The following is a 26,607-nucleotide window of genomic DNA, read 5'->3' as shown; positions in this document are numbered from 1 at the left end:
TATTTCAAGCCTTTGGCTGATGATGATGATCTTGGTGTTAATGTAGTGGACAGCAGAAGTTTCCCATTCATGTTCTTACAAGGTCTGGCTCAGCCCCGGCTTGTCTTAAGATCACAGGAGGTTAAAAGGCCCAGGTGCACCTGTACTCTAGACCAAACATACAACCCCCGAGAGGCTCAGTCACAGCACAAAAAGGAACCGCTGACAACTCGGTCAAGGTCCTTCTGCAAATACCTCAGATGTCACGGAGTCCTGCTCCGGAAAACAACATGTCCTACAGCCCAGCCACCTGCTGGACACTTATCGCTCTCATATCTTCATTTTCTTTTGCATGGAGTTGTTTTTACTTTACTCCGGAGTGAAGGATATGATCACACGGGAGAAGCAATCACTGTTTTCAAAACAGTAAGAAATGAAAAGCTTCTAGTCCAGGCCACTTATCCACCTGTTGGGTCTTCTGCACTGCTGCCAGGATGAGGAGACTGGGTAGCGGCCCAGTAGGCCGGTGGCGGCGGTGGTATTTTGCCATTGGGGGAGGAAAAGAGAAGAAGCAAACCCCTTTTGGGAATTAAGGAAATTATTCAATTTCGTAAAAGGTGAAGACATTGATGAAAATTGTCAAGGAACTTCATCCGCGAGACAACTTGTCTGGATTTTTGGATGAGTCCATCTGTCAACTGTGTCCACAAAACCTGGACACATCCACAAAACCTTTTCTATAATCAGGCATCTCAATCTTCTGACCACCAGCTCGGGCTGTGCCAAACTGACTGTTGGCTACAGGAGGGCCACATATTGGTTATTGATAAAGGATCATTGTGGACCTCTGGAGGTCCTTGTGGCCACTCAACACCTTTCACAATTCTTCAACTTCCACAGTCTTCCGGCATATAACCTGTGTCCGGCGCACAAGAATGGTCTTCAGCCCAATGGGGCAGTCACACGTCCACCTAATTCAGGATACCGACTGTTCAAGGACACGAAGACGTGTTTATGAATAAGGATTGTGGCAGGGGGGCCAACACCGTGCCTCAGGGTAGGTGCAGACCACCGTAGATTCTCTCATCTAAGAGAATCAGGTCGGATAAGGAGAAGATGGAGAAGAAAAAAAAATGTCTCCCTTAGTTCAGTGTTTCCAAGGACTCATTCACTTGCATGGTCGAGTACGACCCAAAAAAATCAGATACGAATCGGGCTTGCAATTATTTTTCTTAGACTGTTTCTATTTCCTCTATCCAAGGAAAAAATTTGGATATGTGCACGGCCCCATAGAATAACATTCGTACGAGCACGATCCAATGTTTTGTTGGACCGATAATAGTTGTTGGCACTTGTCAGTTCCAGGACAGAAGTCATTCCTCAGCTGTCCAGAAAAAAAAAAAAACTCTGCTAGTTTTGGTTAAGGTTGATTCTCGCTCATGCCCTCCGAAGTCTCGTAGAGCTGATATTACGGCCATCATATCAGATCCCTGCCGGCACCCGCGGTTAGAGACGCACTCACCCACCTGCCACTGCCCCACTGTCCGTGCCCGGCTCTGACTGGGTGTAATTCTGTATAAGGGGATATTTTTCTCCATTATTCAGACATAAAGTGGTCAGCAGATCCCATCCCAAGGAGCCATCAGACCCACAGCACGGCTTTATGCACTGAAGTATTAGAGATAGATAACACCAGATCTGGTAGCAGCAGCTCGCTGATAGTTTCCAGCATCAAGTTTGTTTTTTTAGTTGGACAAAGCTTCATGCTCATCAATAATGAAGGATGGGGTGACATTAATCCATAACCTCTACACCCCTTGCGCCATCACTTCCTGCCATGTAACATCATAATTAAGAGTATTTGCTCGAAACACATCCCGATGTCTGGACATCCACTCTCAGGATTTTATACTTTCACAGTTTTAATGCAATAAAGAATAATTGTTAAAACCTTTTTTATTGATAAAGTGTTTGGTGGACTAAAATCTTATTGTTCTGCATATCCACCAGAGAAATCTGCCTGGAGCTCTCCATGCACCGTGCCATATTATTCAGCATTCCTCCTACTCTGCTGAGTTTTGTTTTTTTATTGCAATTTTCAAACTGACCACTGAGGCTTTTTTAGACTCGTACATCCTGTACTTTCAAGAAGAGTTTTCAACAGGCTCCTCATCAAAGGCAGTATTACAATTACATAACACCTCTATACACAGCTGGTAACACAGGATCCATCATAGGTGATGTCACAGCTCACCTCCTCCTCCTGTACACTGACTGATAACACCTCTATATACAGTAGATAACACAGGATCCACCATTCACAATAGGTGATGTCACAGCTCACCTCCTCCTCCTCCTGTACAATGACTGATAACACCTCTATATACAGTAGATAACACAGGATCCACCATTCCCAATAGGTGATGTCACAGCTCCCCTCCTCCTCCTGTACAATGACTGATAACTCCTCTATATACAGTAGATAACACAGGATCCACCATTCACAATAGGTGATGTCACAGCTCACCTCCTCTTCCTGTACAATGACTGATAACTCCTCTATATACAGTAGATAACACAGGATCCACCATTCCCAGTAGGTGATGGCACAGCTCACCTCCTCCACAATGACCTTTGCACACGCTCATCAGTTGCTTCTATACCAAAGTTAGGGTCAGAGCCTGTTCATTGCTGCTAATGTACATGTGTTATTTCCTGAAACAACCAGAAGTCAGAGTCTGAAAAAGCCCCAGTTGCCAGTGTGAAAATTGCAAGATTTCTATTTTTTATTTGTAACGCAGATTGTTTGTGAGAAGAAAAAACAAAACAAAAAAAACATTGCCAAACATGCTAACAGGTTTTCATTGACAGGAGCACGTCAAACAATATAATGGGGCAGAGGTCACTTTTGGAGAGGGTGGTGATCCAATGAGCAATAAGGTTCCAAATAGCCAAAGTAGCATTTTGGAACATTCGTAGGTGTATCTACTATATAATTGTCTAAGGGTCACTTCCGTCTGTCTGTCCTTCTGTCACGGTTATTCATTCGCTGATTGGTCCCGGCAGCTGCCTGTCATGGCTGCCGTGACCAATCAGCGACGGGCACAGTCCGGAAGAAAATGGCCGCTCCTTACTCCCCGCAGTCAGTGCCTGTCGCCCGCATAGTCCCCTCCAGTCACCGCTAACACAGGGTTAATGCCGCAGACCGCGTTATGCCGCGGGTAACGCACTCCGTTACCGCCGCTATTAACCCTGTGTGTCCCCAACTATTTACTATTGATGCTGCGTATGCAGCATCAATAGTAAAACGATCTAATGTTAAAAATAATAATAAAAAAAACAAACCTTATTCTCACCTTCCGCCGTTGCGTCCTCTCCTCGGCACTGCAAGCGGCAGGTTCCGCTTCCAAAGATGCTATGTGAGAAGGACCTTCCATGACGTCACGGTCATGTGACCGCAACGTTATCACAGGTCCTGCGCTCATACCAACCCTGGGACCGGACACCGCACACAAGCGCCGGAACTACAACGGGCTCTTCGGATGGTATGTTTCTTTTTTTTTTTTTAACCTGTTACATATGTGACTGGGCAACATACTACGTGGCTGGGCAACATACTACGTGGCTGGGCAATATACTACGTGGCTGGGCAATATACTACGTGGCTGGGCAATATACTACGTGGCTGGGCAATATACTGCGTGGACATGCATATTCTAGAATACCCGATGTGTTAGAATCAGGCCACCACCTAGTACTAAATATAATGGCCGCAGAAATGAAGCTTTGAAGGTCACATACATCCCCTTTATGACATCACATGGATCAGTGAGGAGCCCATGCTCTCACCGCAGCGCCTCCTGATGTCATCTGCAAGGCTTAATTCACCCGTTGGTCAGACACGTGCGCCAACTGTCCCAAACTTCACAAGACCTTCCTCAATCACATTCTGCAGCGCGATTAATGACGACCCAGTTTAATAGATAAGTAATTGCAGGGCCTCTTTTAGTAGGTTATATAATGGCTGATATTCCAGTAGGGAGTAATCGGAGCAGATCATTTATGAAGCTGCCGAGTCTATTTGTTGGCAATGACAGAGGTCAAACGTTTTCTGTAAGTCTTCACAAGGTTGCCACACACTGTTGTTGGTATGTTGGCCCATTCCTCCATGCAGATCTCCTCTAGAGCAGTGATGTTTTTGGCTTTTCGCTTGGCAACACGGACTTTCAACTCCCTCCAAAGGTTTTCTATAGGGTTGAGATCTGGAGACTGGATAGGCCACTCCAGGACCTTGAAATGCTTCTTATGAAGCCACTCCTTCGTTGCCCTGGCGGTGTGCTTTGGATCATTGTCATGTTGAAAGACCCAGCCACGTTTCATCTTCAATGCCCTTGCAGTAGGTATGGTGTTTGATGGATGCAACTCAGTATTCTTTTTCCTCCAAACACGACAAGTTGTGTTTCTACCAAACAGTTCCAGTTTGGTTTCCTCAGACCATAGGACATTCTCCCAAAACTCCTCTGGATCATCCAAATGCTCTCTAGCAAACTTCAGACGGGCCCGGACATGTACTGGCTTAAGCAGTGGGACACGTCTGGCACTGCAGGATCTGAGTCCATGGTGGCGTAGTGTGTTACTTATGGTAGGCCTTGTTACATTGGTCCCAGCTCTCTGCAGTTCATTCACTAGGTCCCCCCGCGTGGTTCTGGGATTTTTGCTCACCGTTCTTGTGATCATTCTGACCCCACGGGGTGGGATTTTGCGTGGAGCCCCAGATCGAGGGAGATTATCAGTGGTCTTGTATGTCTTCCATTTTCTAATTATTGCTCCCACTGTTGATTTCTTCACTCCAAGCTGGTTGGCTATTGCAGATTCAGTCTTCCCAGCCTGGTGCAGGGCTACAATTTTGTTTCTGGTGTCCTTTGACAGCTCTTTGGTCTTCACCATAGTGGAGTTTGGAGTCAGACTGTTTGAGGGTGTGCACAGGTGTCTTTTTATACTGATAACAAGTTTAAACAGGTGCCATTACTACAGGTAATGAGTGGAGGAAAGAGGAGCCTCTTAAAGAGGAAGTTACAGGTCTGTGCGAGCCAGAAATCTTGATTGTTTTTTTTATCATTTTTTTTTGCATATTATGGTGGAAAATAAGTATTTGGTCAGAAACAAACAGACTGATTTTCTGGATTTTTTTTTCACAGTTTGTCTCCCATAGTTGAGGTCTACCTATGATGTAAATTACAAACGCCTCTCATCTTTTTAAGTGATGGAACTTGCACTATTGCTGACTGACTAAATACTTTTTTGCCCCACTGTATATATTTCCGACCGGATCAGGACAGTTTTCTATGATTAATCCTTTAGGACTCGGCGGCAGCACAGACATAAGTGGGACTAGCGCAGACTCCAAAAGACTGCACCACAGCACCCCCTGCTGCTCTGTAGGCGGAATCCTCTTCACTCTCCATTTACTCGTGCCCGCGACTGTGAAAATACCGACCCCACGGGGCTTTCTATGTGGCTAGGAAAAGTGCAACAATTGTGCTACAAACATTTTAAACGGCATACATTATTTGGGGCTAAGAATTATTTTTGCAATTGGGTTTCATTAAAATATTTACACCATTGGGATATTACAGGCTCTTTTGCATGTTGCTGGCAGCAGAATGAGGTAACTGAGAATCCGGTAGCCAGCTCGTTTAGAAGGGAAAGTTTAGAAATTGTGTCACTGTCACAGCACATGCATGGAGAGCCCAGCACACAGGCTGTCCATGCATGTGCTGTCACTATGGCACAGCCGCAACACATGCAGCACCGGACAGCTGACCAGCCGGAGCGCTCCAGGTATCCAGGTTCCCGCTGCGGCTTATTCGGCAAGGGCTATAGCTTGACGAATAAGCCCTGACCAGATCAAATTCAACTCTAGTTGTGACATCATAACACCTATGACATCATCAGATCCCACCAGCCTCCTTATATTCTGGCTCCATCTTCATCTGGCCATTCCCAAAGCTGAAGTCAGCCTACAGGTGTTGGAACAGGGTGTCAGACCCACAACAACCTGAAATTGATGACCTATGCCAAGGATTGATCCGATATGTGAGGAGTCTGATCAATCCTTTTAAGTGTGCAATATGTATTTAAAAAAAAAAAAAAGTGGTCACACCAGGTAGACTTTGGCCAAAAAGGCACCTATAGAAATGAAAAAAGAAATCCAGCTCACCATAGTGACGATCCCAAAAAGAACTCGGAGCACGGAAACGCTGTGTCAAGTCGTGAAGAAACCAGAGAACAAAAGAAGAATTCCAGCTCGACGAGGTAGTGAAAAGTAAAAACTTGGTACTTTATTCACTTCATGTTAGAAGCAGATAAAACATCAGCACAATATAGATAAAAGCACTATCTACGCGTTTCAGGTGGCACAGCACCCTTAGTCATGATATTTTATCCTCTGCTTCTAACATGAAGTGAATAAAGTACCAAGTTTTTACTTTTCACTACCTCGTCGAGCTGGAATTCTTCTTTTGTTCTCCACCTATAGAAATGCATGGAGCGCTCGCTGTACATCTGTAGGCTTTGGCTCAACTTAGCTCACTTGGGGGTCTTCACCACATACTTGGGGGTCTGGTAGTAAACACGTTACTCTCATCTGATGCCCAGTCCGAAGTGATTAGCGGAAGCCACCAAAGCTCTTCCTCGCCGCTTACCATGTCCTACGGATGTACACACGTGGTCAAAATTGTTGGTACCCCTCGTTTAATGACGGAAAAACCCACAATGGTCACAGAAATAACTTGAATCTGACAAAAGTAATAATACATAAAAGATCTATGAAAATGAACAAATGAAAGTCAGACATTGCATTTCACCCATCCTTCCACAGAATTAAAAAAAATAAAACTCATGAAATAGGCCTGGACAGAAATGATGGGACCCCTGAAAATAATGTAACACAAGGGACAAATCGGAGTGTGTCCACTAACTATCATCACAGGTGTCTACAATCCTGGAATCAGTGAGTGGCCTGTATATTGGGCTGCAGATCCTCACTGTGCTGTTTGGTGACATGGTGTGTATCACACTCAACATGGACCAGAGGAAGCGAAGGAAAGACTTGTCTCAGGAGATTAGAAAGAAAATTACAGACAAATATGTTAAAGGTAAAAATTATAAGACCATCTCCAAGCAGTTTGATGTTCCTGTGACTACAGCTGCACATATTATTCAGAAATGTCAGATCCATGGGACTGTAGCCAACCTCCCTGGACGTGGCCACAGGAGGAAAATTGATGACAAATCAAAGAGACGGATAATACGAATGGTAACACAAGAGACCAGAAAAACTTCTAAACAGATTAAAGGTGAACTTCAAGCTCAAGGAACATCAGTGTCAGATCGCAGCATCCGTCGTTGTATGAGCCAAAGTGGACTTCATGGGAGACGACTAAGGAGGACACCATTGTTGAAAAAAAATCATAAAAAAGCCAGACTGGAATTTGCCAAACTGCATGCCACAAAGCTTCTGGGAGAATGTCCTATGGACAAATGAGACAAAAATGTAACTTTTTGGCAAGGCACATCAGTTCTATGCTCACAGACGGAAAAATGAAGCATATCAAGAAAAGAACACTGTCCCTACTGTGAAACATGGAGGAGGCTGTTATGTTCTGGGGCTGCTTTGCTGCATATAGCACAGGGTGTCTAGAATCTGTGCAGGGTGCAATGACATCTTAAGACTATCAAGGGATTCTAGAGAGAAACGTGCAGCCCAGTGTCAGAAAGCTTGGTCTCAGGTACAGGTCATGGGTCTTGCAACAGGATAATGACCCAAAACACACAGGTAAAAACACCCAAGAATGGTTAAGAGGACAACATTGGACTATTCTGAAGTGGCCTTCTATGAGCCCTGACCTAAATCCTATTGAGCATCTTTGGAAAGAGCTGAAACCTGCCGTCTGGAGAAGGCAACCTTCAAACACGAGACAACTGGAGCAGTTTGCTCTTGAGGAGTGGGCAAAAATACCTTTCGAGAGGTGCAGAAGTCTCATTGACAGTTACAGGAACTGTTTGATTGCAGTGATTGCCTCCAAAGGTCATGCAACAAAATATTAAGTTAAGGGAACAATCATTTCTGTCCAGGCCTATTGCATGAGTTTTATTTTCTTTGTTTTAATTCTGTGGAAGCATGGATGAAAAGCAATGTCTGACTTTCATTTGTTCATTTTCATAGATCTTTTATTTATAACTTGAATCTGATAAAAGTTATTTCTGTGACCATTGTGGGTTTTTTCGGACATCAAAACGAGGGGTACCAACAATATTGACCACGTGTGTATGTAGAAACCACCCCCCAGAGAACCAACTACGTGGCTGGGAATAACGCAGTTTCCTGCTATGAATAATTTCAGATATTTAATAAAAAAACAAAACAAACAAAAAAAAAAAAAAACAGCCAAAATAGTTATTTATGGTCTCAATTTTTTTAATGTGCATTTGGACCAGGATAGTCAGAGAGCAGGTTTGGATGAGATCATAAAGAGCAGCAGTCCCAGAATCCAAAAGTACACGTCCGTCCGCAGCCCCTAATGCTGTTATATACTGCTAGAGAAAACGCGAGGCGGGAAACGATAAATGAAACAGACACCAAAATAAATAAAAAACCCAGACTGCAAAATAATAAAGGTCCGGAGGAGACTAAAACATTCCCCAGGTTACGTGGAGATGACTACAGCAGATGACGTCGCGCATCCATGGTCAATCAGATGGGCAAATGACGGAGGGGGACAACTGTGTGCGCATCGATTAAGGAGTCATTAGAAGTCAAATAGGCATATTTACTGTAAGCAAAATACAAAACAAGGCATCTCTTCCAGGAAACAGACGTGTCTACCCTCCCTGCGATACTACGATATGTGCAGGAACAAGGCCTGGTCCGTACGCTCCCAGGAGACACGCTACTGCCAAGGTGCGCATTATAGCAGCACGTAGTGGAGCCTCTGGTCATCTTGTTGGGTCGTCTTTAAACTTGGAACAGAGAAGACATTATCTTATTTAAAAAAAAAAAAAAAAAAAAAAAAAATGGCTGCAGGAGGTAAGTTAGCCAAAAAAATTAATCTCCTAACGAAAAAAAAAAAAAAAGTCTCTAGTCACCAAAGTGGAATAAGTGCTTTATCATGTGCGTGATGACAACGGCCTTGGTGACTCTGTTAAGGACACTGCAATTGGAAAACTTTAGTAAAAAATTACTGAGCTCAAGGATTACGGGAAGATTTCAATGCGCCTCGTTGGGTTGCTGCTGTAACAGACATTTCTAGATATTTATGCACGCGGTTCGGTGCAGAGATGATGGTGCTAACTCCAGTTAACATCAAAAAGGGCCATTTCCAGCCTGGCACATGTATAGGAGAGGTCCAAACAGCATTTTTCTCTGGACCTAGACACTACAGTAGTAAGTGAAGCCAATGAGGTGATGGTGTACGGTGGTCACTGGAGCCATGGTGTACGGTGGTCACTGGAGCCATGGTGTACGGTGGTCACTGGAGCCATGGTGTACGGTGGTCACTCGAACCGTGGTGTACAGTGATCACTGGAGCCGGAGCCATGGTGTACGGTGGTCACTGGAGCCATGGTGTACGGTGGTCACTCGAGCCATAGTGTACGGTGGTCACTGGAGCCATGGTGATGCTCGGTGCTGACATTCATGTTGACGCAAATCGAGAGATCGATGGTCAAAACTGGTTAAGAATGAGACATTCTATTGGTTTGTTCTGCGCGTTGTATTAGGTGGAGGACAGAGGGGGTCTCCTCATGCTAAGAACAGGTAAGATAAAACATTAAAAAGTCTGAGGACATCTCAATAACAGTGCCCGGAGCTTGTCTGAATGGTGTGCTTTGGTAGTGCTGCTCGTTAGCGGCTCGCCCTCCTTTCCTCCTGGCGCTTGGTGATGATGTACTTGAAGAACTCGTACACAGACCACGCGATGGCCGTGGAAGGCATCTGATAGATGACCCTGGCCTGAACCCCTCGGAAGTAAGCAGTCACGCCGCCTATTTGGTAAACCGTCCTGAAGGCATTAGCCATGCCTGTGATGTGTCCGCTCGGGGAGTTCAAGGCCAGAGATTCCTGCGTGTTCAGCAAGGTCTTACAAACGTCCAGTGGTGTGGTGGCGGCGGCGGCCACCGCTCCCGCACAGGCCCCGGAGACCATGTGAGAGGTCGGGTTGTACTGTCTGTGAGGATTAAGTTTCTCCTGCAGGACCTCGTACGCCATGAAGTGTATGGCCTGGAAGGGGATGTTCATAGTCAGTTGGGTTGTGTAGCTTCGGTAAAAGGCACCAGCGCCCTCGTTCCGCCACACCGCCCTCATACAGTCAGTGACTCGCCGGTACGGGGAATTGTACATCTGCATCCTCTGCTTGATCACTTTGGAGAACAGAATGAGGATTCCGAGGGCGAGGCAAACACCAAATCCGGACAGGGCCCAAGTGAAGAAGAAAAAAAAAAAAAGTTAGAAAACAATCACGGGTTGCACCATGCATGGAAGAAAAATCTCAGAAATGAAATTTTCCATCTTAAACAAACATTCCCATAAAAAAAGGGTTTTCCAGGAATATATATAATTCATTTTGTACTACGGACCTAAGGACTATCAGTCAGGTAGTTGCCACACACCTTCCTGTTGTGTCCGGCGCTGATCTCTCCCGCTGAGTCTGCTGACGTTATGTTGACAGAGCAGCGGCTTCTCACCCTCTCTAGATGGAGCGTGACTGCCACAGTCAGGCTGATTGAGTCGCCTACCCATTGCTTAACTGCTGGCAGTCACGCCCGTCAACAGGGCAGCTCAGAAGAGAAAGAGCTGCTCTGTTCATATAAAGCAGCTGAATCGCCCGCAGGAACAGCCTCAACTTTCCCCTTAAGTCTGTGTACAGGGGAAGACAGACAGCCGTATTTCTTGTGCGAGGATTATATTACAGTCCTTGAACGGAGGTAAATCCGCATGTGTCCACTGAACCGGGCAGATTCACCACATCCAATACATTCTATGGGTGAAATTTCTATTGCGAGATGATAGTCTCCACAAGATAGACATGCTGCTGTCTGGAGAGATGTGCCGCATGTCCGTCCCCGTGGGCGTCTGTGGACGCATAGTGGACATTGGATTTCAAGAAATCCCATCCACTATGCTGTAACATCTGGACGCTGATCAAATATGCAGCGTCCAACCCACAGCGTTTACTGATGGTCTGCACCTACCCTTATAGGTTTTAAGTAGTTTTTTTGTATTTCTAATAATATGAAACAAAAATCTTGCAATTTACACACTCACCACTAGACCAAATACTAAATACTTCCTGCTCTCCATACTGTCATTATGCACAATAGTCTCAGATCCTATTTGTTTGTATAGAAGTCTTATGTAACCATGTGCTAATCTGGCCAAATGTCATTATGAAGGGAGAGGTGAGCTGTGACATCACCTATTGTGAATGGTGGATCCTGTGTTATCTACTGTATATAGAGGTGAACAAACTATCCATACAAACCCACCAGTGTGCTTTCACGTTGATTGGTATGAATATTTTGTACATCTGCCTTATTTGCTGATACTTGCTACTGCCATTATGTATAAATGATGGTACCGACCTATTGATGAGGACTCTGTATGGGTATTATTTATGTTGATACCATTGACATAATTCTCTTGCACCCACCCGTTCCTTTTTAGTACGTGCTGAGGTTAGCACGGGGACCATTCCTATCTGCTGTCTTTTAGCCTGTTGTGATTAATAAAGATTTTTGTATTTTGCACATATTTGGACTTATAACTGCGTTTGTATGGATAGTTTGTTCGTAATGAATAGGCAGTTTGTCCATTATGATCCGATTCAGTCCCATTACTTTTTGATACTTAATCCCTTATTGGGAAAATAATTACTGGTGACTGGTATGTATTCCATAAAGTGTTTATGTATATAGAGGTGTTATCAGTCATTGTATGGAAGGAGGAGGTGAGCTGTGACATTGTCTATTGTGAATGGTGGATCCTGTGTGATCTACTGTATATAGAGGTGTTATCAGTCATTGTACAGGAGGAGGTGAGCAGTGACATCACCTATTGTGAATGGTGGATCCTGTGTGATCTACTGTATATAGAGGTGTTATCAGTCATTGTACAGGAGGAGGAGGTGAGCTGTGACATCTACTGTAAATGGTGGATCCTGTGTTATGTACTGTATATAGAGGTATTCTCATTGTAATTTTGTCTAATGACAGACTGCTAAAAACTCTTCTGTACAGGACAAGAAGCATAAGTCTAGAAGTAGCACTAGAGGGCAGTGTGGCAAATTGCAAAATTTCTGTGTTTTCCCTTTAGTCTAGACAGCGCTCTGGATTGAAAAAAAATAAAAACCCTTTAAAAACATTTACGGTAACCTAAAAACCTGATTTATCAATAGTTTATTTTCTGATGACACATTCCCTTTAACGAAGTGAGGCCTGTGGAAGAATCTACCAGCAGCACAGAGAATGGACATTCCTGCTATTATGATGCTGGGATCTGTGTAGCTCCGAGATCATGTTATGGAGGAGGGAGTCATTAATAAGACTACGATCAATAAAAATAGGTAAATCGAGTCTTTGAGTAGAAGGAAAACTCCCCCAGCAGAACAGAGGGTTTCCAGGAGAAATGTGGGGTGAAGATGAGAGCTGTTCACACGTGATGTCAGTGAAGACAGGTCTGCATGCAACCGGGGCGATGTCATTACGGAAAAGGACACAATCACACTGTAGGAGATTCCTGCATGGCTCTATATCAGGGGAGGGTGGACCGGACCTTGGGCTATATGGTCCCATGGTGCTTATAGAGGTGCTCATACACATAGTAAAAATAATCGGGGGCCAGTAGCCCCTTGCCTGTGGCATATACCGTGATTGTATACGCTACACTCAGCGCTGCAGCCGCCGGGTGCACTAACTTCTCACCTTCTGCTGGATTCATAGCTGCGTCGTGCAACAGTGTCGCTACACATCCTGCGGCCCCTGGAAGACAAAAACTGCATCAAGTGAGGGAGAGCGGCGTCACAGCAAAGGGTTAAACTCATCAGGGGAACGGCTAGCTGTGATCACCCTAATCTGTCGACCAATCACACAAGAGCAATGCACTCCAAGCCCAACCCTCGAGGATCTACGGAGGAGTTGGAAGCAAATACCCTTAAAGCATGGCATCCCTCAACTGACGAATAACACACATTTATACATGGCTGCCAGGGGCACTCTCCATACGGAAGGGACCTACAGAACAACGCCTGGTACCATATTAGTTTCCAGCAAGGAACCATCTCCAGCCACATAAAAGCCACAGGTCAGAGGTATCCGGTGGGGTCAGTAGTCTTTAGTGGACTCTCCCAGCATCTCTCTGTCAGTGTGATACCACATATAGAAAAAACACGGAAATGCAAGACTTTCATTCTCAAAGGTAGTGATGGTGGTGGGGGTCTCACTGTACAGACCCCGCCAGCCAAACATTTCATGGAACTGGAGACGTCCTATCCTGGTGGTAAGCTGGTACAAGGCATTGGTCATCACTAGGTTTAATGGCCAACAGCAGGCATTAAGGGCTTTCACTTATGTTATACCATTTATTATAAGACGTGCATTTCTTAAGTGGGGGTCAGTCCGAGTGTGAATTCACCTTTGATCACCATTTCAGAATTTCCCTGAATCTAAAGGGGGGGGGGGGGGGTTACCCAGCACCACTTGCTTCCACATTGGAAATGATCGATGCCCAATAACGTTATAACCCCTCATATATTGTGCACACGGTCATAACTTTATTTGGCACCGCAGACCTAGAACGTGATGTGAGCAGCGCCCAGAAAGCTCCAACGTTGCCTTACTTGTCTCGCACTGATGGGGAGTGCCATCATGTCCTGTTCTCTATACAATTACAGAATTCGACGATAAGACATTTACGGACAGCACTGTTTTCTTCCTGCATTAAGACTAAATATTACATCTTCCAGAACATGCATGCAGTAAAATAGTGCGGCACTGCTAGAACACGGCAGCTGAGTGGAACGATATGAGGGATCTATAGGCCCTATAGCCGCCATATAGTGCATGCAATGTAGCATGCAACAACAGCAGAGTGTACAAAGATCTCTGCGGCAGACCCCCTAAATGGCAGAAAATCTAAGGCAGCAAATCACTCTGTAGATTTAGTTTCAGAAATGCAGAGGCTCAAATACCCTCCAATATTTCCACAATCCTCATTAATGGGCCATGCACCCCTAAATATCAATAATAGGAATACATATCCCCCTGACATTCCCACTTACCCCTGCACTCACACCCAGATACTCCAGCATTTCCTTAGTACTGGTTGATCGAAAATGGTCAGTTATTCAGATTCTTACTACCAATTATACTAATCATTTATCCAGCAATGATCATAGCTGGGGGTCCGACAGATCACTAAGCCGGAGGCCAATGGCCCTATACATGCTGAAGTGGAACATAGAGGTGCGTGCTTGCTGATCCTCCATTCACAATGATAAAGGCTATCCCCATAAAGGGATCTGTGGGTTCCCAGCAACCAAACATTTATCACCTTTCCAATAGATAGGATTTCATCACCTATGGTGGGAAAAAAAAAACCCTTGACCGGACACCAGCTCTGATGTGGTCTGCCCCTGCCTGCATAGACATTTCTGCTGCTGGAGGAGAAACTTAGCAATCAAAGATACAGCCGAAGAGAGGGTCCTGTAAGGTGGACCCCCGCCATAGTACAGCACTAGGATAACTATCACATTATTGGTTGTAATTGACCGCTAGAACCACATAACCTGAAAATAAAGACGCTGTGACACTTTCTTTCTTGCACAGTAACTGCATGAACAGGGTTGGCTGCAGTACCCCAAACAGAAGCCATTACTCCATACAGCAGCCACCCTGCCAGGAGCAGCCAAAATTAGTGCTATCATACGCCATCACTTTACAACAGGAGCCCCCCTGTAAGACATGATGTCACTACCAGTCAGTACAGGTTAAGTAAGAAAAGCAGTGTTTAAAAAAGGAAACTAACATTTGGGGTCAAGCAGGAGTGCCCTTATACCCCACTGAATCAAGAACAGATTCACAACGCATACTATCTAGTGATGAGCGAGTATACTCGCTGCTCGGGTTTTCCCCAGCACGCTCGGGAGATCTCCGAGTATTTGTTAGTGTTCAGAAATTTAGTTTTCATCACTGCAGCTGAATGATTTACAGCTACTAGCCAGGCTGAGTACATGTGGGGGTTGCCTGGTTGCTAGGGAATCCCCACATGTAATCAAAATGTCTAACAGTCGCAAATCATCTAGCTGCTGGGAGGAAAACTAAATCTCCACACAGTCAAATACTCGGAGATCACCCGAGCGTGCTCGGGAAAACCCGAGCAACGAGTACACTCGCTCATCACTATTACTATCCACTCAGAACCCCTGGGATAGAGCATAGAAAATTCTAACTTGATATCAAGTCCATGATGAATCTCAAAGGTGAACATACACTAAAGAGTTTTCCAAGAAAATGCGTTTTTATATTCCAGATGAAAAAAAAAGAAAAAAAAAAAAGAAACTCCGTTACACTCACCCCACGCCGCTCCGACACACGGCAGGCCAATGACTGGGAGCAGCAGAGGGTGAGTATGTCAGAGTGGGTTTTTTTTAACAGACGATGGGGACAAAAAACACTTTTCTTGCAAAACTCCTTTTGCAATAAAACAAATTCAAGTCTCCCAAATCCCTACTATAAAACGCTACATTTCCTGGTTAATTATTTTTTAACTTTTTCCTGAAACCTGGGACCCTTATGTGACACAGAAAGAAGATGCACTCCGGCATGGACTCGTGCGCCATTACAACGAGCAGGGTGACCGATGACCAGCGCCCACACACGTCCATGTCTCATGCCACAGCACCGCTCTGCAGAACACAGTCAGAGCAGCTATGCGGAGCCGTGTATGTGAGCGCCCTCCGCCTGGTGCCGCTGACGGATCCTGTGCAGCAGCAAAGTCACATCAGCGTGAGCGTCGAAGGAACAATATCGTCATTGATCGACCTCTGAGCTCGCTGCAGCTCCTTACAACACGACAGTCTTGTGATTACACCACCCGGGGGGGTTAATGTTCATAAGACACTTGGCCACGTGAACTTTGGACACACTCAAGAAGAAAAATTAACCGGTGTTCCACTTCCACGGCTCAACTACATAACGGACAACTCCTACTACGACTAATAGGGCAGGATAGGCTACGTGGCACGGATTACGGAAAGTTGCAGAGAGTTTTATCTTTTTAGGGTCTTACTCCCTGAGAGTGCACCGTGAGATCCTCTGTACAAAGTCTCCAGTTACAGGGATACAAATTTTAGGAAAAAAAAAAAAAATGGGAAAAAAAAAAAAAGCACAACCGCTGAGCATTATGTTGGACAGGAATCATCAATACCATTAGCTATATGGCTATTCCCCCCGGGGCGGATAACATCACTCAAAGTCTTTTTTAGTTTTTCGTAGCAGGCAAAATAGAGAGCGTGGGCCGGGCCGGCGCCTGTGGCTGTAACATTCATTCCTCGCATCGGCCTCCAGAATCCTTCGGTGCGGATGATTTTGGATAAGGCCTCCATGACGTTGCGGTAGCGTGCGGCGGGATCAGGCTGTAGGCTCTGCATGCGGGTCTGCAACAAGAGGAGAGAAAGTTATAATAACCAATCCCCAGCTACACGCTTCCTGCAATATCCTGTCTATTAGATATATATCAAAGTGAATGTCGAAATTTCAGCTCTAACATCGGCACCCACCCAGCTCCTGCCCAACACCACCCTGCCACCTGGTTGGCTCTGCCATTCACTGTTGCCTGCCAAAACTACAGCAGTGACTCTCCGCTTACAAAAATGTTCAGGGCACAGGATAAAGCAAGTTTTGTTTGTTTTATACAAAACAAAAACAAAAAAACAAAAAAAGAGGGCTCTACAATTGTCCAGTTCCTCATTGTTTTTAAGATCTAGCCGCTATTAAATTTAAAAAACAAAAACCCTTCACCATTTTCTTTGTGTGTAAACTATTCTGTCCCAGTCATGTGAGACAGCTCTGATATCTGCCCCGTAACGCCACATACAGCTGTGTGCCCATCACACGCCAGCTGATATCTGCCCCGTAACGCCCCATACAGCTGTGTGCCCATCACACGCCAGCTGATATCTGCCCCGTAACGCCCCATACAGCTGTGTGCCCATCACACGCCAGCTGATATCTGCACCGTAACGCCCCATACAGCTGTGTGCCCATCACACGCCAGCTGATATCTGCCCCGTAACGCCCCATACAGCTGTGTGCCCATCACACGCCAGCTGATATCTGCACCGTAACGCCCCATACAGCTGTGTGCCCATCACACGCCAGCTGATATCTGCACCGTAACGCCCCAAACAGCTGTGTGCCCATCACACGCCAGCTGATATCTGCCCCGTAACGCCCCATACAGCTGTGTGCCCATCACACGCCAGCTGATATCTGCCCCGTAACGCCCCATACAGCTGTGTGCCCATCACACGCCAGCTGATATCTGCACCGTAACGCCCCATACAGCTGTGTGCCCATCACACGCCAGCTGATATCTGCACCGTAACGCCCCAAACAGCTGTGTGCCCATCACACGCCAGCTGATATCTGCACCGTAACACCCCATACAGCTGTGTGCCCATCACACGCCAGCTCTGATATCTGCCCCGTAACGCCCCATACAGCTGTGTGCCCATCACACGCCAGCTGATATCTGCCCCGTAACGCCCCATACAGCTGTGTGCCCATCACACGCCAGCTGATATCTGCACCGTAACGCCCCATACAGCTGTGTGCCCATCACACGCCAGCTGATATCTGCCCCGTAACGCCCCATACAGCTGTGTGCCCATCACACGCCAGCTGATATCTGCACCGTAACGCCCCATACAGCTGTGTGCCCATCACACGCCAGCTGATATCTGCACCGTAACGCCCCAAACAGCTGTGTGCCCATCACACGCCAGCTGATATCTGCACCGTAACACCCCATACAGCTGTGTGCCCATCACACGCCAGCTCTGATATCTGCCCCGTAACGCCCCATACAGCTGTGTGCCCATCACACGCCAGCTGATATCTGCACCGTAACACCCCATACAGCTGTGTGCCCATCACACGCCAGCTGATATCTGCCCCGTAACGCCCCATACAGCTGTGTGCCCATCACACGCCAGCTCTGATATCTGCCCCGTAACACCCCATACAGCTGTGTGCCCATCACACGCCAGCTGATATCTGCACCGTAACACCCCATACAGCTGTGTGCCCATCACACGCCAGCTGATATCTGCACCGTAATGCCCCATACAGCTGTGTGCCCATCACACGCCAGCTCTGATATCTGCACCGTAACACCCCATACAGCTGTGTGCCCATCACACGCCAGCTCTGATATCTGCCCCGTAACACCCCATACAGCTGTGTGCCCATCACACGCCAGCTGATATCTGCCCCGTAACGCCCCATACAGCTGTGTGCCCATCACACGCCAGCTCTGATATCTGCACCGTAACGCCCCATACAGCTGTGTGCCCATCACACGCCAGCTCTGATATCTGCCCCGTAACACCCCATACAGCTGTGTGCCCATCACACGCCAGCTCTGATATCTGCACCGTAACGCCCCATACAGCTGTGTGCCCATCACACGCCAGCTCTGATATCTGCCCCGTAACACCCCATACAGCTGTGTGCCCATCATACGCCAGCTCTGATATCTGCCCCGTAACACCCCATACAGCTGTGTGCCCATCACACGCCAGTTCGGATAGCTGCACCGTAACACCCCATACAGCTGTGTGCCCATCACAAGCCAGCTAATATCTGCACCATAACGCCCCATACAGCTGTGTGCCCATCACACGCCAGTTCTGATAGCTGCATGGTGCGTTACAGTGCTGATGTAATCGAGACTGAGCAGTTACGGCCACCACTGACACTGGGAAGAGATGATCGGCCGGTGTGACGGGCGTTGCACCCCCAACGATCATTGATGACCTATCCTAAGAATAAGTCATCAATGTTAAAGTCCCAGACAACCCCTTTAATTTGGTCTGTGGTCAAATCAGTGGTGAGGAGCTTAGAAAAAGATATATTAAAGTTACAAATTCTCCCATCAGTCCGATCTCACCGACGTATTCTTGGTTATCCCTTACTGAAGCCAGCAATAGACAGTAACAGAGGTTATAGAAAACAAAAGCTGCAAAATTTGTAATTAAAATTATTTCTACCTCAAAATAAATGCATTCACGAGAAAAAAAAAAAAAAAAGGTCCCCAAAAAGGTAGACAACCCCTCTAAGAGGTCTGACCCCACCACCACATGCTGGAGGTAGCAGACAAGGGCGAGCAGCGTTGGTCACCTTCAGTTCTTCCTATGGGGACACCTGTTGCTGAATGTATAGGGCCTGCTGCAGCTCCTGGCAATGCTGTGAAGATAACAGGTCGTCCTCTTCGTTCTCAGGATCGGGGGTCCCAGAGAACGGACCCCCAGCAGTCAGTAAGTGAGGTCACATCCTAGTCACATGCCATCGGACAGTAATCCAATGTAACACGCCATGGAACAGATCACACCGATAAACATCAGGGGGCAAAACCTTCCACAGATGTCCCGTTACGATGCAGAGGATGCACAGCGCCATGTGAGAGGCAAATAATGAGCCCCTTTAAGAGCAGCGGTACCCAGAGTCACAGGCATAACCCCCCTGCGTGGCAGTCACATTGGTGATCACCCAGCTTTCCCGGATGCAGGCATGCCCATTTCTGCACAGGGATGGCAGATCTTTACGCCTGACTTGCTCACACTTGCCGCTTCTCTTCTGCCCGCGGTTGGCACCGGCTGCAGCTTCACTATAATCGCCCTCATTGTGTGCAGCTTTCCCAGTATCGTTTCCCAGTAAAGCTCACACATTTGTTCAGATTAGTGCTGGGATCCGGTTACCCGCTGCTTTTAATCTGCGTGCAAACGCCAAACCGGTTTATCATGAAAATTAACAGTGATCGCGCCCGCGGACTAATTACTTAACGCTATAATGATGGCACAAACGCAGAGTCTCCTGCTGGCAGCACCCAGAGAGCTTTACAAGATGGCGACGGGCGTGCCGCACACCCACATGGGTGCCAGCCAGAGGTGCAGCACACAAACATGGCAGTGCCAGCAGGATCTACACACCCTGCCAACCCATGCAGGATGTGACCGGAGACCTGGAGGCCACCGCCTCGTACTGACACTATGTGCACACTGTCACTTGTAGCTGCCTGGGAAAGATGGCCGACAAGCAATATGGGGGGTGCGTCTTTATAACCAGTCTAAGGGTGCAGTCAGCCATATAAATCAGAGCGCGGTGCACGGACGGGCCGGCGGCTCTCCCCACCCGAGCGCAACAGCTGCATGGAGATACATGAAGCGGTCACACTCGGGTTCAGAGAGCCGCCGGCCCGTCCGGGACTTGGATTTGGCAGGACTTGTGCGGTCCCCTCCTCTGATTAAAGGGGTCTAAAAGGGAAAGTTACGGCCACATCCATAACTCTCCTCTGGGAAAAATGTAGCCTTAGTGACAAGGCAAAAAGGTGGGCACCAGATCACACAAGGTGGTGACTACAGAGATAGCAGCTGCCCCCAGGCCCTGGCGCTTCTGGAGGCGACTTCTTCCTATAATTCCAGTAGTGAATTGATAGCCGCGGCACCTGGTTACACGCTTTGCATTGGTGCCCAGAATATTCGCCTCTAAAGAAATGCAGACGTCTCCCCTGCAGCCATCAGCAGCTCCCCCTACATAAGCAGACGCAGCCTCATACAATGCGCATTTGTTAATTTGCCATTGCTGCAGGGGCAGAGGCGGTTGTTGTATTTGGTGCCGATCTACAATACAACCTGTCAGATCTCTGACTTTCCAGCAACAGGAAATCCGGACCCCGAAAGGTATAAAATGTACCGTCCGAGTGACCGACGCATTTCACAGTTCTGAGACTCACAAACACTCTGCATTTCCACCTCTGACCAAGATCTCCGCCTGCGGTCACTGAATAGTGACATCCACTCATCACCGGCCACAATGGTACCTGCCGGCCCGGGCGATCCTCACTGATACGTTGTATTAAACCATTCAGAGCTTCACATTAAAATAAAAGTATGGGTTTTGAGGAGCGTTCCCATTCACTGAGGGCATGTACACACGATCCGGAGTTGCTGAGGAGGTTGGACGCTGCGCACTTATGCATCAAACCAGCAACATCCAGACGTTACAGCACAGTGAAGGGGATTTCAAGAAACCACATGCCCACTATGCGCCCACAGACGCCTATGGATCACTCGCGGAAACGGACATGCGGCGCGTCTTCCCAGACAGCAGAATGTCAATTTCTCGTGCAATACCGGAATGACCGAGGGTGCTGTGATACCAGGATGTATTGTAATAGCTGTAATACCAGGATGGCGAGGGTGTAATACCGTGATGATGAAAGTGCTGTACAGGGATGACAGGGGTTGTAATACCGTGATGATGGGAGCGCTGTACGGGGATGACAGGGGTTGTAATACCGGGATGATGGGAGCGCTGTACAGGGATGGTGGGGGTGTAATACCGTGATGATGAAAGTGCTGTATCGGGATGACAGGGGTTGTAATACCGGGATGATGGGAGTGCTGTACGGGGATGACAGGGGTTGTAATACCGGGATGATGGGAGCGCTGTACGGGGATGACAGGGGTTGTAATACCGGGATGATGGGAGCGCTGTACCGGGATGGCGGGGGTGCAATACCGGGATGGCGGGGGTGTAAGGGTATGTGCCCACGCTGCGGAACCGCAGCGGTTTCCCATGAGTTTACAGTACCATGTTAACCTATGGGAAACGAAATCCGCAGTGCGCATCCTGCGGAAAAAAACACGCAAAAACGCAGCGGTTTATTTTCCGCAGCATGTCACTTTTTTTGTGCGGATTCAACTGCGGTTTTACACCTGCTCCAATAGAAAACTGCAGGTGTAAAACCGCAGTAGAATCCGCGATAAATCCGCAGGAAAAACCACAGCGGTTTTGCACTGCGGTTTTTCCAAATCCGCTGCGAAAAATCCGCAGCCCTCCAGAATACGTGTGCACATACCCTAATACCGGGATGATGGGAGTGCTGTACCGGGATGGCGGGGGTGCTGTGACACCACGATGCGCCGTGACACCACGATGCGCCGTGACACCACGATGTGCTGTGCCTGTGATACCACGATGCGCTGCAATACCTGGAGCATGGTAGACCCCCAGCTCAGGCAGGAGGAGGGTCCGCTGAGCTGCAGGAAGTGATCGCGGCGGGCAGGCAGGGATGGTCGCGGCAGGCAGGCAGGGATGGTCGCGGCAGGCAGGCAGGGATGGTCGCGGCAGGCAGGCAGGGATGGTCGCGGCAGGCAGGCAGGGATGGTCGCGGCAGGCAGGCAGGGATGGTCGCGGCAGGCAGGCAGTGATGGTCGCGGCAGGCAGGCAGGGATGGTCGCGGCAGGCAGGCAGGGATGGTCGCGGCAGGCAGGCAGTGATGGTCGCGGCAGGCAGGCAGTGATGGTCGCGGCAGGCAGGCAGTGATGGTCGCGGCAGGCAGGCAGTGATGGTCGCGGCAGGCAGGCAGTGATGGTCGCGGCAGGCAGGCAGTGATGGTCGCGGCAGGCAGGCAGTGATGGTCGCGGCAGGCAGGCAGTGATGGTCGCGGCAGGCAGGCAGTGATGGTCGCGGCAGGCAGGCAGGCAGTGATGGTCGCGGCAGGCAGGCAGGCAGTGATGGTCGCGGCAGGCAGGCAGTGATGGTCGCGGCAGGCAGGCAGTGATGGTCGCGGCAGGCAGGCAGTGATGGTCGCGGCAGGCAGGCAGTGATGGTCGCGGCAGGCAGGCAGTGATGGTCGCGGCAGGCAGGCAGTGATGGTCGCGGCAGGCAGGCAGTGGTGATCGCGGCAGGCAGGCAGTGGTGATCGCGGCAGGCAGGCAGTGGTGATCGCGGCAGGCAGGCAGTGATGATCGCGGCAGGCAGGCAGTGGTCGCGGCAGGCAGGCAGTGGTCGCGGCAGGCAGGCAGTGATGATCGCGGCAGGCAGGCAGTGATGATCGCGGCAGGCAGGCAGTGATGATCGCGGCAGGCAGGCAGTGATGATCGCGGCAGGCAGGCAGTGATGATCGCGGCAGGCAGGCAGTGGTCGCGGCAGGCAGGCAGTGATGGCAGCGGCAGGCAGTGGTCGCGGCAGGCAGGCAGTGGTCGCGGCAGGCAGTGGTCGCGGCAGGCAGGCAGTGGTCGCGCCGGCGGGCAGTGATGATCGCGGCAGGCAGGCAGGGGTCGCGGCAGGCAGGCAGGGGTCGCGGCAGGCAGGCAGTGATGGCGGCGGCAGGCAGTGGTCGCGGCAGGCAGTGATGGCAGCGGCAGGCAGTGGTCGCGGCAGGCAGGCAGTGGTCGCGGCGGCAGGCAGTGGTCGCGGCAGGCAGGCAGTGGTCGCGGCAGGCAGGCAGTGGTCGCGGCAGGCAGGCAGTGGTCGCGGCAGGCAGGCAGTGGTCGCGGCAGGCAGGCAGTGGTCGCGGCAGGCAGGCAGTGGTCGCGGCGGCAGGCAGGCAGTGGTCGCGGCAGGCAGGCAGTGGTCGCGGCAGGCAGGCAGTGGTCGCGGCAGGCAGGCAGTGGTCGCGGCGGCAGGCAGTGATGATCGCGGCAGGCAGGCAGTGGTCGCGGCAGGCAGGCAGTGATGATCGCGGCAGGCAGGCAGGCAGTGGTCGCGGCAGGCAGGCAGTGGTCGCGGCAGGCAGGCAGTGGTCGCGCCGGCGGGCAGTGATGATCGCGGCAGGCAGGCAGGGGTCGCGGCAGGCAGGCAGGGGTCGCGGCAGGCAGGCAGTGATGGCGGCGGCAGGCAGTGGTCGCGGCAGGCAGTGATGGCAGCGGCAGGCAGTGGTCGCGGCAGGCAGGCAGTGGTCGCGGCGGCAGGCAGTGGTCGCGGCAGGCAGGCAGTGGTCGCGGCAGGCAGGCAGTGGTCGCGGCAGGCAGGCAGTGGTCGCGGCAGGCAGGCAGTGGTCGCGGCGGCAGGCAGGCAGTGGTCGCGGCAGGCAGGCAGTGGTCGCGGCAGGCAGGTAGTGGTCGCGGCAGGCAGGCAGTGGTCGCGGCAGGCAGTGATGGCCGCCCCCTGCTGCGGACACGTGGGCCCGTCCCCTCGCGGCTCTCACCTTCACGCAGTCCACAGGGTACATGAGGCAGTGCTCCATGATCCCGGCCACGGCCCCGGCCAGCATGTGCGTGCTGACTGTGGAGCCCTCCGGCAGCGCCTCGTACTCCAGCTCGTCGCCCTTGGCGCTCAGCTCCCGGGGCCGGCCCATGCTCGGAGACTCCGCAGCGATGAGTTCGGTGTCTGCGCCACCAGCCGGCCATCCACGCTTCACCCAAGCTTCCAGCACCCGGGCGGGATCCCCGGCGGTCGCGCCCCCTCGTTCTTTCAGCACGGCCTCCAGCTCCATGTTACAGTCTACGGGCTGCTCCCGCCGGCCGCCGCCGCTGAGGGCCCCCGAGCGCCGCTGCTGACCCGACACCGCCGTGGTGGCGCCACCGAAACGCCCGCAAACTCGGGGAGGCCCCCCTCAAAGCGCGCGCACACCCACTCTGCGCCCATTGGTTGGCCACAGCACGGAAGGCGGGCACTGTTGCATAATCTGCGCACCGATTTGTCAAAGCTGACGCTAATCATCACTAGTCAATCATTCATTGGCTGGGCGCGTCGCCCTTTAGCGCCCTATTTGTTTACTGCTTGTTGATTGGTTAAAAAGGTAAAAGTGGCGGGGACAAATGTGATTGGCTGAGATGGCTGTCAGTTTTAAACAATTTTTTTCTTGTTTCTCTGCCCGTGTGGTTGTCAGTGGTCACATGTCTGGTAGTCTGTCACTGGGAGGGGGCGGGACCGAGTGCTGGGAGTACTGGTACTGTAGAATGGACCAAGGTCAGGGCTGCAAGGGCATGGTGGGAAAGACGCATGCTGATTGGCTGGAAATCAGAACCCCTTCAGGATGCAGTTTTCATTTTTTGCACTTTTGTTTTTTTCTCTCGCCTTTTTCCAAGAACCAGAACTTTTTTTTTTATTTTTCAGAACGACACTATACCCTTCCTGCTATAATCCCCCCATCCTGGTATAATGCCCTCCATTATGGACCCTTCCTGCTATAATGTCCACCTTCCTATAATAATGCCTCCCATCCTGAGCCCCTTCCTGGTATAATGCCCTCCATTATGGGCCCCTTCCTGGTATAATGCCCTCCATTATGGGCCCCTTCCTGGTATAATACCCTCCATTATGGGCCCCTTCCTGGTATAATGCCCTCCATTATGAGCCCCTTCCTGCTATAATGCCCTCCTTTATGGGCCCCTTTCTGGTATAATGCCCTCCATTATTGGCTTGTTCCTGGTATAATGCCCTCCATTATGGGCCCCTTCCTGGGATAATGCCCTCCATCAATGGCCCCATCCTGGTATAATGCCCTCCATCATTGGCTCCTTTCTGGTATAATGCCCTCCATTATGGGCCCCTTCCTGGTCCACCTTCCTATTATAATGCCTCCCAGCTGTGAAGTCCAACCTGATCATCAAACCTTCTTTGACCAGGACCATCAGACTGAGGGGGGAGAGCAGATGCTGAAACCCATCAAGGGTATAACAAAAAAAGTGCACATAAAGGCGCATGAATAAGTGTGGAAAATATGTGCGCAGACTATGGATGCAGAAATGCTGGAGGTTTAAATTAAGAAATCTGAACCAACTGTGCAACAAGTGAACCTACACTAAGAGCCAGTTCACACTGCCTGTCCCTTGCGCAAAACATAAATACCTTGTAAAAAATCCCTGCTCCCTCCTGATTCTGCTGCTTTTATCAGTTTTGCGCTGCATCGTTCCATTGTAGAGATATTCACATTTTCTGCTTTTGGAGTGCAACATGTGATCTCCTGGGCCTTTCTTTAGACTCTCATCAGGGAGCATGGACTGCACCCTTCCCTCTTAGGGCTTGTTTTCACTTGCGAGGAACACGTCCGTGTCTCGCATGTGGAAACGAAGCTCTGGTGCCAGCATTCCGGAGCGGAGCGGAGCTGCATGTGTTGCTATGCGTCCGCACGCTCCGCTCCACAGTGCCGGCGCCAGAGCTTAGTTTCCACATGCGAGACACGGACGTGTTCCTCGCAAGTGAAAACAAGCCCTTAGGCTGGGTTCCCATTGCGTTATGGGACCGCGTTAAACGGACAGCGTTGCACGGCGAAATTAACGCCGTGCAACGCGTCCGTTAACGCGCCCATTCACGCTAATGGGAACGCGCTATACTAGCGCGTGCCATGTTCGGCACGCGCTAGCGACGCGCCGGAGATTCCTGGCGCGCCGCGGACGCTGCTTGGAGCGTCCGAGGCGCGCCCGCGGTCCGTTCCCCGCTCTCGCAGATCGGGGATCTGCGAGAGCGGGAACGTTACCGCGACCCCGAACGCGGCCCCATAAAAAACATTGCGTTAGCGCAATCCGCTAGCGCTAAACGGATTGCACTAACGCAATGTGACCC

The 26,607-nt window shown here is 49.7% G+C and overlaps 1 protein-coding gene across 1 annotated transcript; it reads right to left on the bottom strand.

Annotated features, from left to right (window-relative positions):
• Positions 1-8,437: 8,437 nt before the first annotated feature.
• On the bottom strand, positions 8,438-24,665 carry SLC25A28 (solute carrier family 25 member 28). Its single transcript, XM_069753988.1, has 4 exons — positions 24,248-24,665; positions 16,460-16,688; positions 12,958-13,014; positions 8,438-10,398 (listed from the first exon to the last, which is right to left on the bottom strand). Exons 1-4 carry the CDS (start codon positions 24,533-24,535, stop codon positions 9,884-9,886), a joined length of 1,089 nt encoding a protein of 362 aa, XP_069610089.1. The 5' UTR covers positions 24,536-24,665; the 3' UTR covers positions 8,438-9,883.
• Between the last annotated feature and the right edge of the window lie 1,942 nt (positions 24,666-26,607).

Source organism: Ranitomeya imitator, chromosome 2 (genome assembly GCF_032444005.1).
Source record: "Ranitomeya imitator isolate aRanImi1 chromosome 2, aRanImi1.pri, whole genome shotgun sequence".
NCBI lineage: Eukaryota > Metazoa > Chordata > Amphibia > Anura > Dendrobatidae > Ranitomeya > Ranitomeya imitator.
This window is presented reverse-complemented; position numbering and strand designations above follow the sequence as displayed.

What these genes read in the sequence shown, in the direction of transcription:
- SLC25A28 (XM_069753988.1), bottom strand. Translation starts at nt 24,535, where the DNA reads ATGGAGCTGGAGGCCGTGCTGAAAGAACGAGGGGGCGCGACCGCCGGG. An exon ending in ACCCTGTGGACTGCGTGAAG is followed by an intron (nt 16,689 to 24,247) that starts GTGAGAGCCGCG and finishes CTCTTGTTGCAG; the next exon opens with ACCCGCATGCAGAGCCTACA. An exon ending in AGCTATGAATCCAGCAGAAG is followed by an intron (nt 10,399 to 12,957) that starts GTGAGAAGTTAG and finishes TGTTCTCCAAAG; the next exon opens with TGATCAAGCAGAGGATGCAG.